The sequence below is a fragment of the Impatiens glandulifera genome, chromosome 1 (genome assembly GCF_907164915.1).
Source record: "Impatiens glandulifera chromosome 1, dImpGla2.1, whole genome shotgun sequence".
Lineage (NCBI taxonomy): Eukaryota > Viridiplantae > Streptophyta > Magnoliopsida > Ericales > Balsaminaceae > Impatiens > Impatiens glandulifera.
Window position 1 is genome coordinate 79,811,548 of NC_061862.1, and position 12,548 is coordinate 79,824,095.

General features: G+C 26.6%; 1 protein-coding gene across 1 annotated transcript; it reads left to right on the top strand.

The window, feature by feature from the left end:
- Positions 1–1,702: 1,702 nt before the first annotated feature.
- Positions 1,703–2,822, top strand: LOC124921777. The gene is made up of 3 exons (XM_047462479.1): positions 1,703–1,903; positions 2,126–2,282; positions 2,541–2,822. Exons 1-3 carry the CDS (start codon positions 1,718–1,720, stop codon positions 2,663–2,665), a joined length of 468 nt encoding a protein of 155 aa, XP_047318435.1. The 5' UTR covers positions 1,703–1,717; the 3' UTR covers positions 2,666–2,822.
- Positions 2,823–12,548: the final 9,726 nt, after the last annotated feature.

The window sequence follows — 12,548 nt, forward strand, 5'->3', positions numbered from 1 at the left end:
TAGATGTCACTCAAATTCCATTTAAATTTGAATTGAACCCAATTTCTCAATATGAGTCTCAAACTTTTTTTCCACTGGATACTCTTTCTTCAAAAGTATAGAGGCATTAAAATATACTAGTTTCTTTCCAGGATTCTGATAGCATGTGTTTAATTGAAAAAATAATTGAAAAATAACTTTTTTTAAAGAAAATATGTAAAGTGATAGTTTATTATTCTTATGAAACAATTACATCTCTTTTATATAAAAATTTCACAACAAACAAAAATTAACAACCTAACTATTAGTTAATTAAATTATTTTTAAGATGTCAATTGAAGAGTAAAATATGGTAAAATAGTAAAATGTGTACGAGATCTCACCCTTCAATTTACTTTTAATCCAAACTCTTATTTATCGAACAAATATCAATGTTATTGGTTGAAAAAATTAAATAATCTATCAAAGGGTTATATACAACAGAAAAAGTGTCTCAAAACCGAGAATGAGTTATTCCAATTAAATGTCATCAATGTTTAGAAAAATTATTATTTGAAATATTTATGAAAAATCAATAATGGTGTGGATTGTGAGAGACGTCATTTAAGTTATTATTGAGAACTCTTAGTTGTGGCATATATTATTAAAATTTGAAAGATGAATAAGTGGATTGTAAGGAATATATGCAATTGACGATTATGTGGTTGAGAGTATCGTGATTCTATAGGGCGTCTCGTGTGATTTTTGTGTCATTATGGTAAAAATTTGCATTATCTTACAGATGTGAAAAAATTTGCATTATCTTAAAGATGTGAAATCGATGACTCATTTAATTTTGCATTGTAAAGTCTGAGTCTTTAGGTAGTTGTTGTGAGGTTTGAATTGATTCAAATGATATGAAATGAATACATATTTGTGTTATCATTCTAAATATTTTATGATAGACTATCTAGTTGGAGATAAATCGTATACACTTTCATAATCGTAGTTGTCCAATTCAAATAATTAATAATGTTATTATTATGACATTTTCTGATATTCGTTTAAAAAAAATGGTGAATTAAATCGGGTAGTTATTCATTCTTATTAAGAATCTACAAAAACCCGATAATTGATTGGGTATCATGCATACTTGTATTCTTTTCTTATTTTAATGTTTTTTTTTTCTCATATTATGTTTTATCATGTATTTAAATTATTTCTTTATCATTTTTAATATATATGGACAATTTTCAAACAAATAAATAATATAAAACAAAATTTATTTATTTTGGTTTCTTATATCTTTACATGGTAAACTTAATATAGTTAAAATTAAAAGAATAATTTACCTTAATCACTTATAAACAGTAAATAAAATTTACACTAAAATAAAATCATATTACACGTACAATAATAACATGAGTTCATCTATTTAAATCAATATGAATTTCTTCTTGAATTTATATATATATAAATTCATTTTATTGTGTAAAATTGTATAAACTCAGTAGATTTAAAATGGTAAGACTATTTTTCAAATTGTAAAATTCTAACATTTTTAAATTAACTAGTTCATATTTAGTTTGGCTAATAATAATAAAAATTAAAAAGTATAGCTAATAAGCCCATTAATTTTGTTTTATTATTTGCCATTGCCGGACTTGTGTTTATATTGGGCTGAAATGATAAGGCCCGTAACTTTGACTGGTCCAATAAAAATCTGTATATAAACAAAAGTTCTCGGCCGGAAAAGGTAATGGCGGAGATTGGGACGGAAACGGGGAAAGGAAGCGAGAGATGGAACGCAGCGATCGGAAACCTATCGGAATTAACCGTCAATTTAGATTCTCTCCAGAAGCTACTCATCAAGAAGGCCGTTTATGTTGATGAAGAAACCTTCGCCAAGGCTTCTCTCAGCTCCGAACAATCCCGCACTATCAAGGTTTACATAGATTTTTCTCTCCTTTTCAGTTATTTTCCATTGTTTAGACGGATTCGTTGACTGCGATTTGCTTAAATTTTGATGAAAGAGTTAGTAATCTGTTTTTATTGCATAAGATCTAACTCTCTAGGTTTTAAGAGTTGATATTGATTGAATCTACTATAGCATAGTTTCCTATTTGGTTTGAAATAGTTATTTTAAAACGTAATCTGGAAATTACAGGTTTTGGAGCAGAGAGTAGAAGGTTTAGAACGCGAACTTGATGCAGCAATTACGTCTGCTGCACATGCTCGATCGGAGAAAAGGCAGGCTGAAGCAGCACAAAGATCTGCTGAACTTCGAGCATTAGAAATTACAAGAGAGCTTGAGAATACCACAAGTATGTTATAAATTATAGTATTGTATAGTTTTCTTGTTAATGTTGAATCACAGATGAATTAGGGATAGATAACAAGTTGAGATGTTTTATAGCATTTAATAATTTCTATATCTGGTTTGATTACAAGCTTCTGAGATAAATTGCATCTTGCAATTACATTTGGTTATTAATTGGAGAAGAAATGCCAGGAAATTCAGTGATCTGCTTTAGGACAGCCATGGTTTTTTAAAATCTTTTGCGTTTATCTCTGAAATGCAGGAGTGTTTGAACTGCACCTGGAAGAATTACGAGCAAAGCAAGAAGAGATTAACAAGAGAGACGAAGAAATTAAGCTACTTGAAGCTATAATTCAGACACTTGGTGGAAAAGAATCTCATTCATAGAAGGGGTAAAGTTTATGCTTTTGTAAGTATATATATATATGTTTGTGTGCTGTTGTATTTTGTAACTTATCATGTGAGTTCTCTAGGAAAAACTTCATTGTTTTGTTTTAGATGTTTTTGATTTTCCACTACTCATATATGACAAGTAACAATTCGCTATATTCGCTAGCAATTCCATCAATTTATAATGATTTTTTTCACTCGTTGTGATTACCCATTTGCTTTAAATGGTTGCCTTAATATTGGGTGTATCGATTGTCTTGTGCACTTGTTTTTTGTCAAATTTTTGAAATTCATCTTAAGTTGTTCTATATTTCTTTAAATTACAATCTTATTTCTTGGAATTATTAAAACAGGTAGTTGGTTACTCTACTTAGGAATATGAATTGGCTTACAATTTTCTATCTTTCCATCTATTAAGTGAACTTCTTCTCCAATCCTAGTAATTTTTTAGTGAATCTATTCAGTTTTTTTATGTGGCTTTACTAAAAATTTACATATTGTCTTATTTCTTGATAAACTCATGGAGATAAAAATTTAGAAGATAAAATTTAGGAATTAGTTATTAGAAATTAAAAAGAGTTGGTTAAGATTTAGCAATTATTTATTATAAACAATTAGCTATTATTAGGGCGGTCAGACTATTATTAGAGCGGTCAGACGGGTCAACATATAGCGGGACAGACCTATCTATCAAAATTCATCGTTTGACGGTGGGCTTGCCCCCATCTTGGCGGGTTGAAAATTCTTAACTCAACCCACCTTAATCGGGTGCTTCAAATAAGGGGAATAAATTCGAAATTGAATCGCATTCAAAATAACTTTTTTAGTAGAGATCTAATAAAAATTAATCGTACGAAATGGATCAAAAACACGAGTAAAATTATATATATATAGATCGTCCCTCATCTAAGAACAAGGAAAAAAAGAATAAATAAAAATAGGAATGAAAAAGGCAAGTGATAGGGGTCGAGAGGAAGCAAATCGTGCCCCACCACCCCCAAAAATATGGGGGAATGACGACCTACAACGTATGGTATCCATTATCGACGCCCAAGTTCAAGGTGGGTTGCGGATTAGGTAGGCCAGCTCGCGAGTTGTCTCACTACAAATAAAAATCATCAATAGTTCTAAAATATAAGAGTTCAAGAACATAATTAAATAGTCATAATACACACAGAATAAGAGTTTAGTTCAACAAATTAACTAAATTTAAAAATTCATAAAATAGAAATTTCAGTAAAGTCAATATTCTTTAAATATCATAAATCAAGACATAATCAATGTCAAATCATTCTCCTTCATCGTCTTTCTCTTCAATGTCTCATATGTATCAGTATCTTCTAGAATATATTTCAGTAAAAGTAAAATTAAAATATTGAGTATTGAATGTTGTAGTGGTGTATTTCTCTAGAACATCTCATTAAAATATTGAGTATTGATGACTGACTATGAGAGAAAAAAAATTAGGGTTACGTGGCATATGCCTATAAGGCTACCAGATTATATTTTTTTTGCCAATCAAAGCCCGACTCGCCTAGGCCCGCGATCCGAGCGGACTGACTCGTGTAGGCCCTTTTTCAAATGGGTTGCTAATGTTTCAACCCAACCTGTCTAAATAATTTGGCGGGGCAGGCCAACCCAACTAGTCTAATTGATCTTCTAACTAATCTAAAAAATTAGCTTATTATAAAATAATCTATTCATTTAATGAAACATATCATATTTTAATGTTTCTTGTAAAAATTCAATAATTAAAATTGATATAAAATATAAAATTAGATGTAAAGATAGTTAATTACAAATAAACTTGTATATATACTAACTTAATAGATTAGTGTAAAGATTAAAATAGATATAAAAATACTCATCTAAAATAAATTTTTATTTTCATTATATAATATATTTTATTTATATATTAACACAAGAAATAAACAAGTAATAACTCATAAGAATTGATTTTGCAATTTTATCAACTTTAAAGTTTTTAAATATAAAATTGGATGTTTTTTTATGAAAATGAGTTTGTTTATATTTATTTAAATTATTTTATATAATTGTGTTGTCTAAATAAATATAATATATTAATATTTGTAATAAAACTAGAGGAATGATAGAGGAAGAAATTTGGGAGAGGGATTGTGAGAGAATGACTTGACATCACTCATTTGCTGAAAAAATGTAGGAGAGAGAAGAGAGATTTTTTCAGCAAATGAGATTGTGCCATGTCATTCATTTTCTTATTCCCTCCTCCAAATTTCCTTTTCCTATCACTTATTATTTATATTTTTCCTTATTTTGAACGTCCAAACACGAGTATATTTTACTATTTCATTGCACATCTTATATATTACTTATGGCCCATTGTTCTCCATTGTAGAACAATGGATCGATCCTCCACACTTTCTTTCCTCGAGATGCTCGTTACAGAATCCTCAATAAAATTATAATCACAAGGTTTAAAACCTAACACCCTAGAATGAATGTATCATTCAAACACAATGAAAGAGTGAGCAGTGTTATACATAAATTATAAGGAAAATTACCTAGACAACACTCTAATTATTTCAATCGCTCACTTTTAATTCTTAAATTAATTTTTAACACATCGCCCTTTCAAATTTTAAAAAGGTCACCAATAGTCCTTCTGTCTATCAAGTTTTTGGTTAAACATAACGGCTTAAACTTAAAATATTATATTTTATATATTATCTTTAATCTTATTTTTTATATTTATATATAATTATTAAATCGCTTATATATAAAATTATACATATATATATATTATTAAATTTTTTTATATAATATATAGGTAATATATATATTATTTATTTTTATCTATATCTATATTTATATAAAATAAAATTTAAAATAATTTATATAACACATATATTTAATTTATATATATTATCTTTAATCATTAATTTATATATAATATTTATATAATATATATTTTAAAAGTTAATTTGAGAATTAAAAATAATTCAGTAATTCGAAAGTTACCATTACTTTTAACCTTCAAATTATTTTTTAAAATATATATTATATAAATTTATATATATATATATATATATATATATTTATATAAAAGATTTAATAATTATATAAATATAAAAATAAATCTTATATATATATATATATAATCGATTTAATGATTATATATATAAATATAAAAAATAATATTAAGGTTAATATATATATAAAAAATAATATTTTAAGCTTAACCGTTATGTTTAAAAAAAAAATTGACGGAAGGACTATTGGCGACCTTTTTAAAAGTTGAAGGGGTGATTTATTTCAAAAATTAATTTTAGAGCTAAAATTGAACGATCAAAGTAATTAGAGAGTCGTTCAGATCATTTATATAATATTATTAATTAAGTGAAACTAATTTATATGCATTATTTTAGTCGTAAGGCATTTGCATAATCTAACTCTAGTATCCTAGGCATCTATAACCTTCCGTATATTGAACGTTTAAACAATGGAAAGAATGTCAATTTTATATATCAAGTTGGATGTATGTGTCAAATTTGTTATTGAAGTTGTAAAATTTTATTTATGTATACAAACTTGACAAAATTTGTCAAATTTGTTAACTTAACGGAACAAAATTAAACGGAGTTAACCGTTTGCCATGTCAAATTGATGACTAGGATTTTATATTATTATTTTTTATAAATTAAAGAAAAAATTATGACTTGTCGTGTTAGTCTTCTCTACAGAGAAGAACTATGGATTCATATGTTCGTGATTTCATCCATGGATTCCAATAAACTCAGTTCATCCCTTTCAAAAATAACTTTTCAATTTCAAAGCCGTCAGCAAGATCAAACAAAACCCTAATCCCATAATTCTTACGATTTCCATGGATCCAAGGCCACAATAAGGTTTTCATGGAAGCTTTTGCAGCGAAACTCCTCGCTACCATTTCGTCGGTTAAATCTGCTTCCGCTGAACTTCAGGCGGTTAATTTCCTTACAACTTGGAGGCGATTCAGACCACCCATAAAGCTTTAGTAAGAGAACTCAATCAAATTTCTCAACTTAAATAGAGTTATCTCAATGAACATCTTGATATTAATTCTATTCCACCTCAAATTACTATTTTGTTGGCGGGAATTCAAGAGCATAAGAACATGATGGAGATGTATGAACTCACTGTTTAGAAATACAGTCGGAGTTAACCTACAAAAAAAACGATCAAATCTTATATCTAAAGAAAGAAATTGCTGAAATTGTCTAAATTATCCAATTCAAATCCAAGCGATTTTGTTATAATTTTGCAGTATACAGTGAGATATGTTAGGAATTTTATCAAACAGATGGTGTGTGAAATGGAGTCTGCAAATTTGTGACGGATTTATAGATTTGACGATGATGATTGGTTTACTGCTGTAGATCGTCGGTTGACAATGATTCTCCTTGTTCGAATAAGGAAGGAGATGAACTCGTTCCATTCTGGTTTAGGCTTGTGATTGCTGCTAATCGGAGGGCTGGTTAGGGTGTTTCTTGGCGGTAGAGATTTACGGATCTGTTGATCGGAGATGAGAGATTTAGCTGCAGTCAATTTTTAGATTTAGGGTTTTGAAATTTAAAATAGAAAAGACTAATTTAAAAAAATTAACTCATAATTTTTACTTTAATTTATATACACATGTGTAGGATGACTTGGATTTAAAAAATAATATAAATTATGAGTCATCAATTACACATGTTAAAATTAACTCCGTTAATTTTTATTCGGTTAAGTTAACAAATTTGATAAATTTTGTCAAGTTTGTATACATAAATAAAATTTTACAACTTAAATAACAAATTTGACACTTGCATCCAACTTAATACATAAAATTGACATTCTTCCCTTTAAACAATCCATGTTTTAAACAACTTTTCCCAAACTATCCACCTTTTCATTCACTTTCCCAAACTACCCACCTTTCTCTCTTTAAATCATTAATTATCCTTTTAATTACACATCTTCTACATTAATCCACTAATTACTATATTTTATAAATATATATAATTAAAATTAATAATACATATATTAAATAAACTATATTACATTAATATTAAAATAATATATATATATATATATATTATTTTTACTTATTTATAAATATAATATATAATTAAAAATAATACATAGTACTTGATTTTATAAATATAATATATATAATTAAAATTAAATATACTAAATTAAATAATTAAAATAAATATTATAAACTAAAATAAAATGTATAACATAAACCTAAAATAAAAAAAAAAATAAATTAACTAAACTTTAAAATATTTATAAAAGTAATCAATTTAAAAAATCTTAAAATAAAATAAATTATATAAATTTTAAAATATTTACAATATTTTACACATTTACGTACAATATAATTCTTATTTTAATATTTATGTAATATATGTATTATTTTAATATTTATATAATATAATATATTTATTTTAATATATAATATTAAAATTTTATATAATGTATTTTATTTAGTATATAATATTTTATTTTAATTTATAATATTTATTTGAATTATTTAATTTATAATGTTTAATATTAATTATATATATTATATTTATAAAATTAAGTAAAAATAAAATAGGTGTGTTATTTTAATATTTATGTAATATATGTGTTATTTTAATATATATAATATTAGAAGTTTATGTAATATATTTTATTTTAGTGTATAATATTTATTTAAATTATTTAATTTATAATTTATAATTTTAATTATATGTTATATTTATATATATATATGTGTTATTTTAATATTTATGTAATATATTTTATTTAATAAATGTATTATTAATTTAATTATATATATTTATATTTATATTTATAAAATAGAGTAATTAGTGGATTAGTGTTGAGGATGTGTAATTAAAAGAATAATTAATGATTTAGAAAGAGAAAGGTGGGTAGTTTGAGAAAGTGAATAAAAATGTGTATAGTTTGAGAAAAATTGTTTGAAAGGTGGGTAGGACAAGAATTGGTTCCATGTTTTGACCATTACAAGTAAATGTTTGAATATTTTTTACCAACTCATTGCACATCTTATTACTTATAGACCATTCTAGCATGATCAGTCACTCCTCATACTGCTTTTCTTTGAGATGCTTATTAGAGAAATTGTAGACACTTGTATCCGCAATAAAAATATAATTGTAAGGATTAAAGCTCAACGCCTTAGAATGATTATAATAACTAAAAGATGTATTGTTCAAAGATAGTGTATTTTGAAAATCAACAACCTAAACCGTCACACTTTTCGTTTTAAAATCGGTGATGTTAGCACAATAGGAAGTGCATGCGGTGAAAATGATTTTAAAATTATTATTAAATATACTATATATTTGATAAATTTAATCATTTAAGGCATTGATACATAATAATGCAGCAGCAGTAACGGTAAATGTTACATTAAACTCTAAAAATTCAACTCAAAACAATATTTTCACAATATTCTTTTTTATATCAATTATATAACTTTTTTTAATAATATATATTTATCAACTTTATAAATTAAATTCTAATACTTTTTTTAACCTAAGTTCATTTTTTAATATATTTTTTTTTTCAATTTCGTAGACTGTAATCGATTATAATTTTTTATTTTTCATATTTTATTTTAACAAAATTAATTTTGTTTATTTTTATATTTTTATCAATTATTTTTATTATTTAAAATTTAAAATATTGTAAATACTAAAAATCTACATACTAATTTATAAAATTAAAATAATTATTTTAATTTATTTTTGAATAAATAAAATTAAAATAATTAACCCCATAGTCAAAAGCCCAATTAAAACAATTAATTATGATTAATTATTGTGACAATTAATCAAAATAATTAAGGGTTAAGACCAAAACAAAACAAAAAATTATTAGGGATAAATGTTTTACCCATATTATCTCAAAATAATTTTAGAAAAAATTAAAGAACAAAATTAAATAATTTAAGATTAATTGTTGTATACATTTCATTTAAAAAAATTATTTATTTAACCTTAAAAATATAAAATAAAATAAAATAAAATTGTAAAATATATTCCATATTTATTTTAAAAATTTATGTATTTAAAAAGATTAAAATTAAAGCCAAAATGGTGAAAGAAAACTAAATTTCAAAAAAATCCTCAGAGATTTAATAAGTAAATAAAAACGTAATCGAGTGTAGCCGAAATCGGGAGATAAAGCTACAGCCGTAACCAAAGTCATCAGATGAGCATCAGATCTCCATCCGACGCTTTAGGCGCGCCCGCATAGCCCATTGTATTGGAAGGACTAAGGAGCATGCGCTCGCGAGGCACTGGACTGGCTAACGCCTGCTAGCCAGACCGCTAACGGAACGCCTAGATGCAACAACACCTTGACAGAACGCCAACGTAACACCCAAATTCTCTCAAAACGATGACATTTTGAGCACCACCTTCGTCTCCAACGCGACTCTGGAGACATAAGATCAAAGACCCATCATTGATCTTCTCTTTTTGAAACTCCCTCGTTAGTCAACAATTTCGACTGATTTAAAGCCTAAAATGATAACCCTACAATGATGATAATTTATCCTACAAGAATAGGGATAATTCATCCATATTCTAGCCAACTTGAGGAAAACAGCAAAATGAATTGCGTTTTGGCCGATTCAGCCCACTTGGAGACTCCACCGACTTAGGGATAGTATAAATACTTCTCTTGAGTCATTTCGAAGACAAAAGATCCACTCCCCGCCTTCCAATTTTTAATTTTCAGAAATCCGCCATTAAAACTTCAAACTTTCGAATTTTTTGAAAACTTTGGATAAGGCCTTGAAGCTTGGATCTTTGCTTCCCAACAACTTCTCTAAGGTTTAAGGAATGTTCTCTAATCATTAGTAATGATCCAATCACTCTCTAATTCATATTAATAGTTTGAATTTGAAATTTTTTTATTTGAAATTGCATAAGCTTGTATGTTTGTTGTTTATGGTGTCTTATGGTCGAATCTTGATATTAGGATCATTCAGAAACTATTTAGATAAGATAGAATTAATCAATCGGTCATAAAAACAAAAACTCAAATTTGTATTTTTAAAATCCAAAATCGGATTTGCTGTTCTTGAGCTAATTCTATTGAATCACAACCTAGAAAATATCTCATCATGATTGTAATCATGTTGGACAACTATTTGGATAATGTTTGATCCATCTTGATCATGTTTGATCAAAATCAAAATTTTCAAAATAATTGAAAATTTTGAGTTCTTGATTAAGTCAAAATAAACAAAGAGTGTTCTTATTTTGATTCCAATTAAGTATATGTGATATAAGGAAGTTATTGGGTAGCTCCTTTACATTCCAAACAGTCTTAAAATCAAGAACTCAATTTTTGATCACAAATTGTTTTGAACAAATTGATCATCATCCAGGTCGATTGATATTTTGAGATGATGATCAACATGTTCCTATGAGCTTTGTGAAGCTACACAACCCCTTGGATCATAGAATCCAAGATAAAAAAAAATAAATTAAAAAAATGAACTTAGGTGTTCTTAAGGATGGTCGAATCTCTCGGTCCGGACCGAGAATTTCAACAGGACTAAGAGGTCGGATCGATGTTCTTAAGCTAGGATCGAAAGATCCGACCGAGAATTCTCATCTAGGATTGAGAGGTTTAACCTAGGACTTAGAAATCTGACCTTGGGACCGAGAATCCCAAACTTGGGACCAAGAGCTCCTGAACCTAGGACTGAGGGACTTAACCCAGAGTTAACCTAGGACAGTGATGTTTATACATCTCAATCGAGAAGCTTAGCCCTAAGCTAACCTAGGGCCGATGGGTTTATACATCTAAACTAGTAATCTCAGCCTAGGACCGAGAGTCTTTACCACTCAAATCGAGGGTCTCCGGACCCCGATCGATAAAAACAAACCCAAGGCTTATGGTTCTGGTCCTAAGGCATGTTTGGTTCTACTTTTCAAAACTCAAACTTATTTTTGTAATTTTTGGACCCTAAATTATTTTCTAAAAATTCCAAAATGTTAGAAAATAATTTCAAAATATTTTTGGGATGTTTCAAAAAAAAAAATGTTTTGACTAAGGTTTGTTTGGTGTTTATTTTCTAAACCTTATCACCCTTAGAATGACTAATGTCCTTCATGTATAATCCTCCCTAGTTATCATAAAAAAATACTAACATTTAAATATTGTTGTTTCAATATTTTAAATAACGCAAACTTAGAAGCATGACTAGGACCAGAAGAATAATCGGTTAAAACTCAAACGTTATACAACCGATTTTCAAAGCCAACTTTATAAGTAAAGACCGTTTTAAAAATAAGAACGAAGAACATAACGCGAAAGACTTTTCTCGAGTATCACCAAACTACGAACTAAAAGAACAATCTGATCAATACGTTTGTATGCCAACTTTTATTGATTTTTAAAAATCAATTGACGATTTTATTTTAAAATAAATAATATTTTAAAATAATTATGTTTAATTAATTTAAACTAAAATTTTTTCTAAAAAATTAAATTGTGATTTAATTATCAAAAATTCCCCGACTATTTAAAATTAAACCCAAAATTAATTATTTTTAATTAATTTCAAAAAACGGTCAGAAATTAATCAAATCTTTTAAAAAAATATTTTATTTTAAAAGAAAATTTTTAACATGCTAAATCAAGATTAAAATTATCAACTCATATTAATAAAATATATAAGATAATTATATAAAAAATTAACTAAATACATAAATTATATAAAAAGTTAAACATATAAAACTAAAGGACCAAATTATAGTTTTACAACAAATTTGAGTTTGAATAATAAGCCCTATGAAAATGGGCCTGACTCTTTTCCTTTTCCGTATTGTTATTTTTTTTGGTCAGA

Coding starts and splice junctions, on each gene's coding strand:
- LOC124921777 (XM_047462479.1), top strand. CDS start 1,718: ATGGCGGAGATTGGGACGGAAACGGGGAAAGGAAGCGAGAGATGGAAC. Junction 1,904..2,125: donor AACAATCCCGCACTATCAAG/GTTTACATAGAT, acceptor TGGAAATTACAG/GTTTTGGAGCAGAGAGTAGA. Junction 2,283..2,540: donor AGAGCTTGAGAATACCACAA/GTATGTTATAAA, acceptor TCTGAAATGCAG/GAGTGTTTGAACTGCACCTG.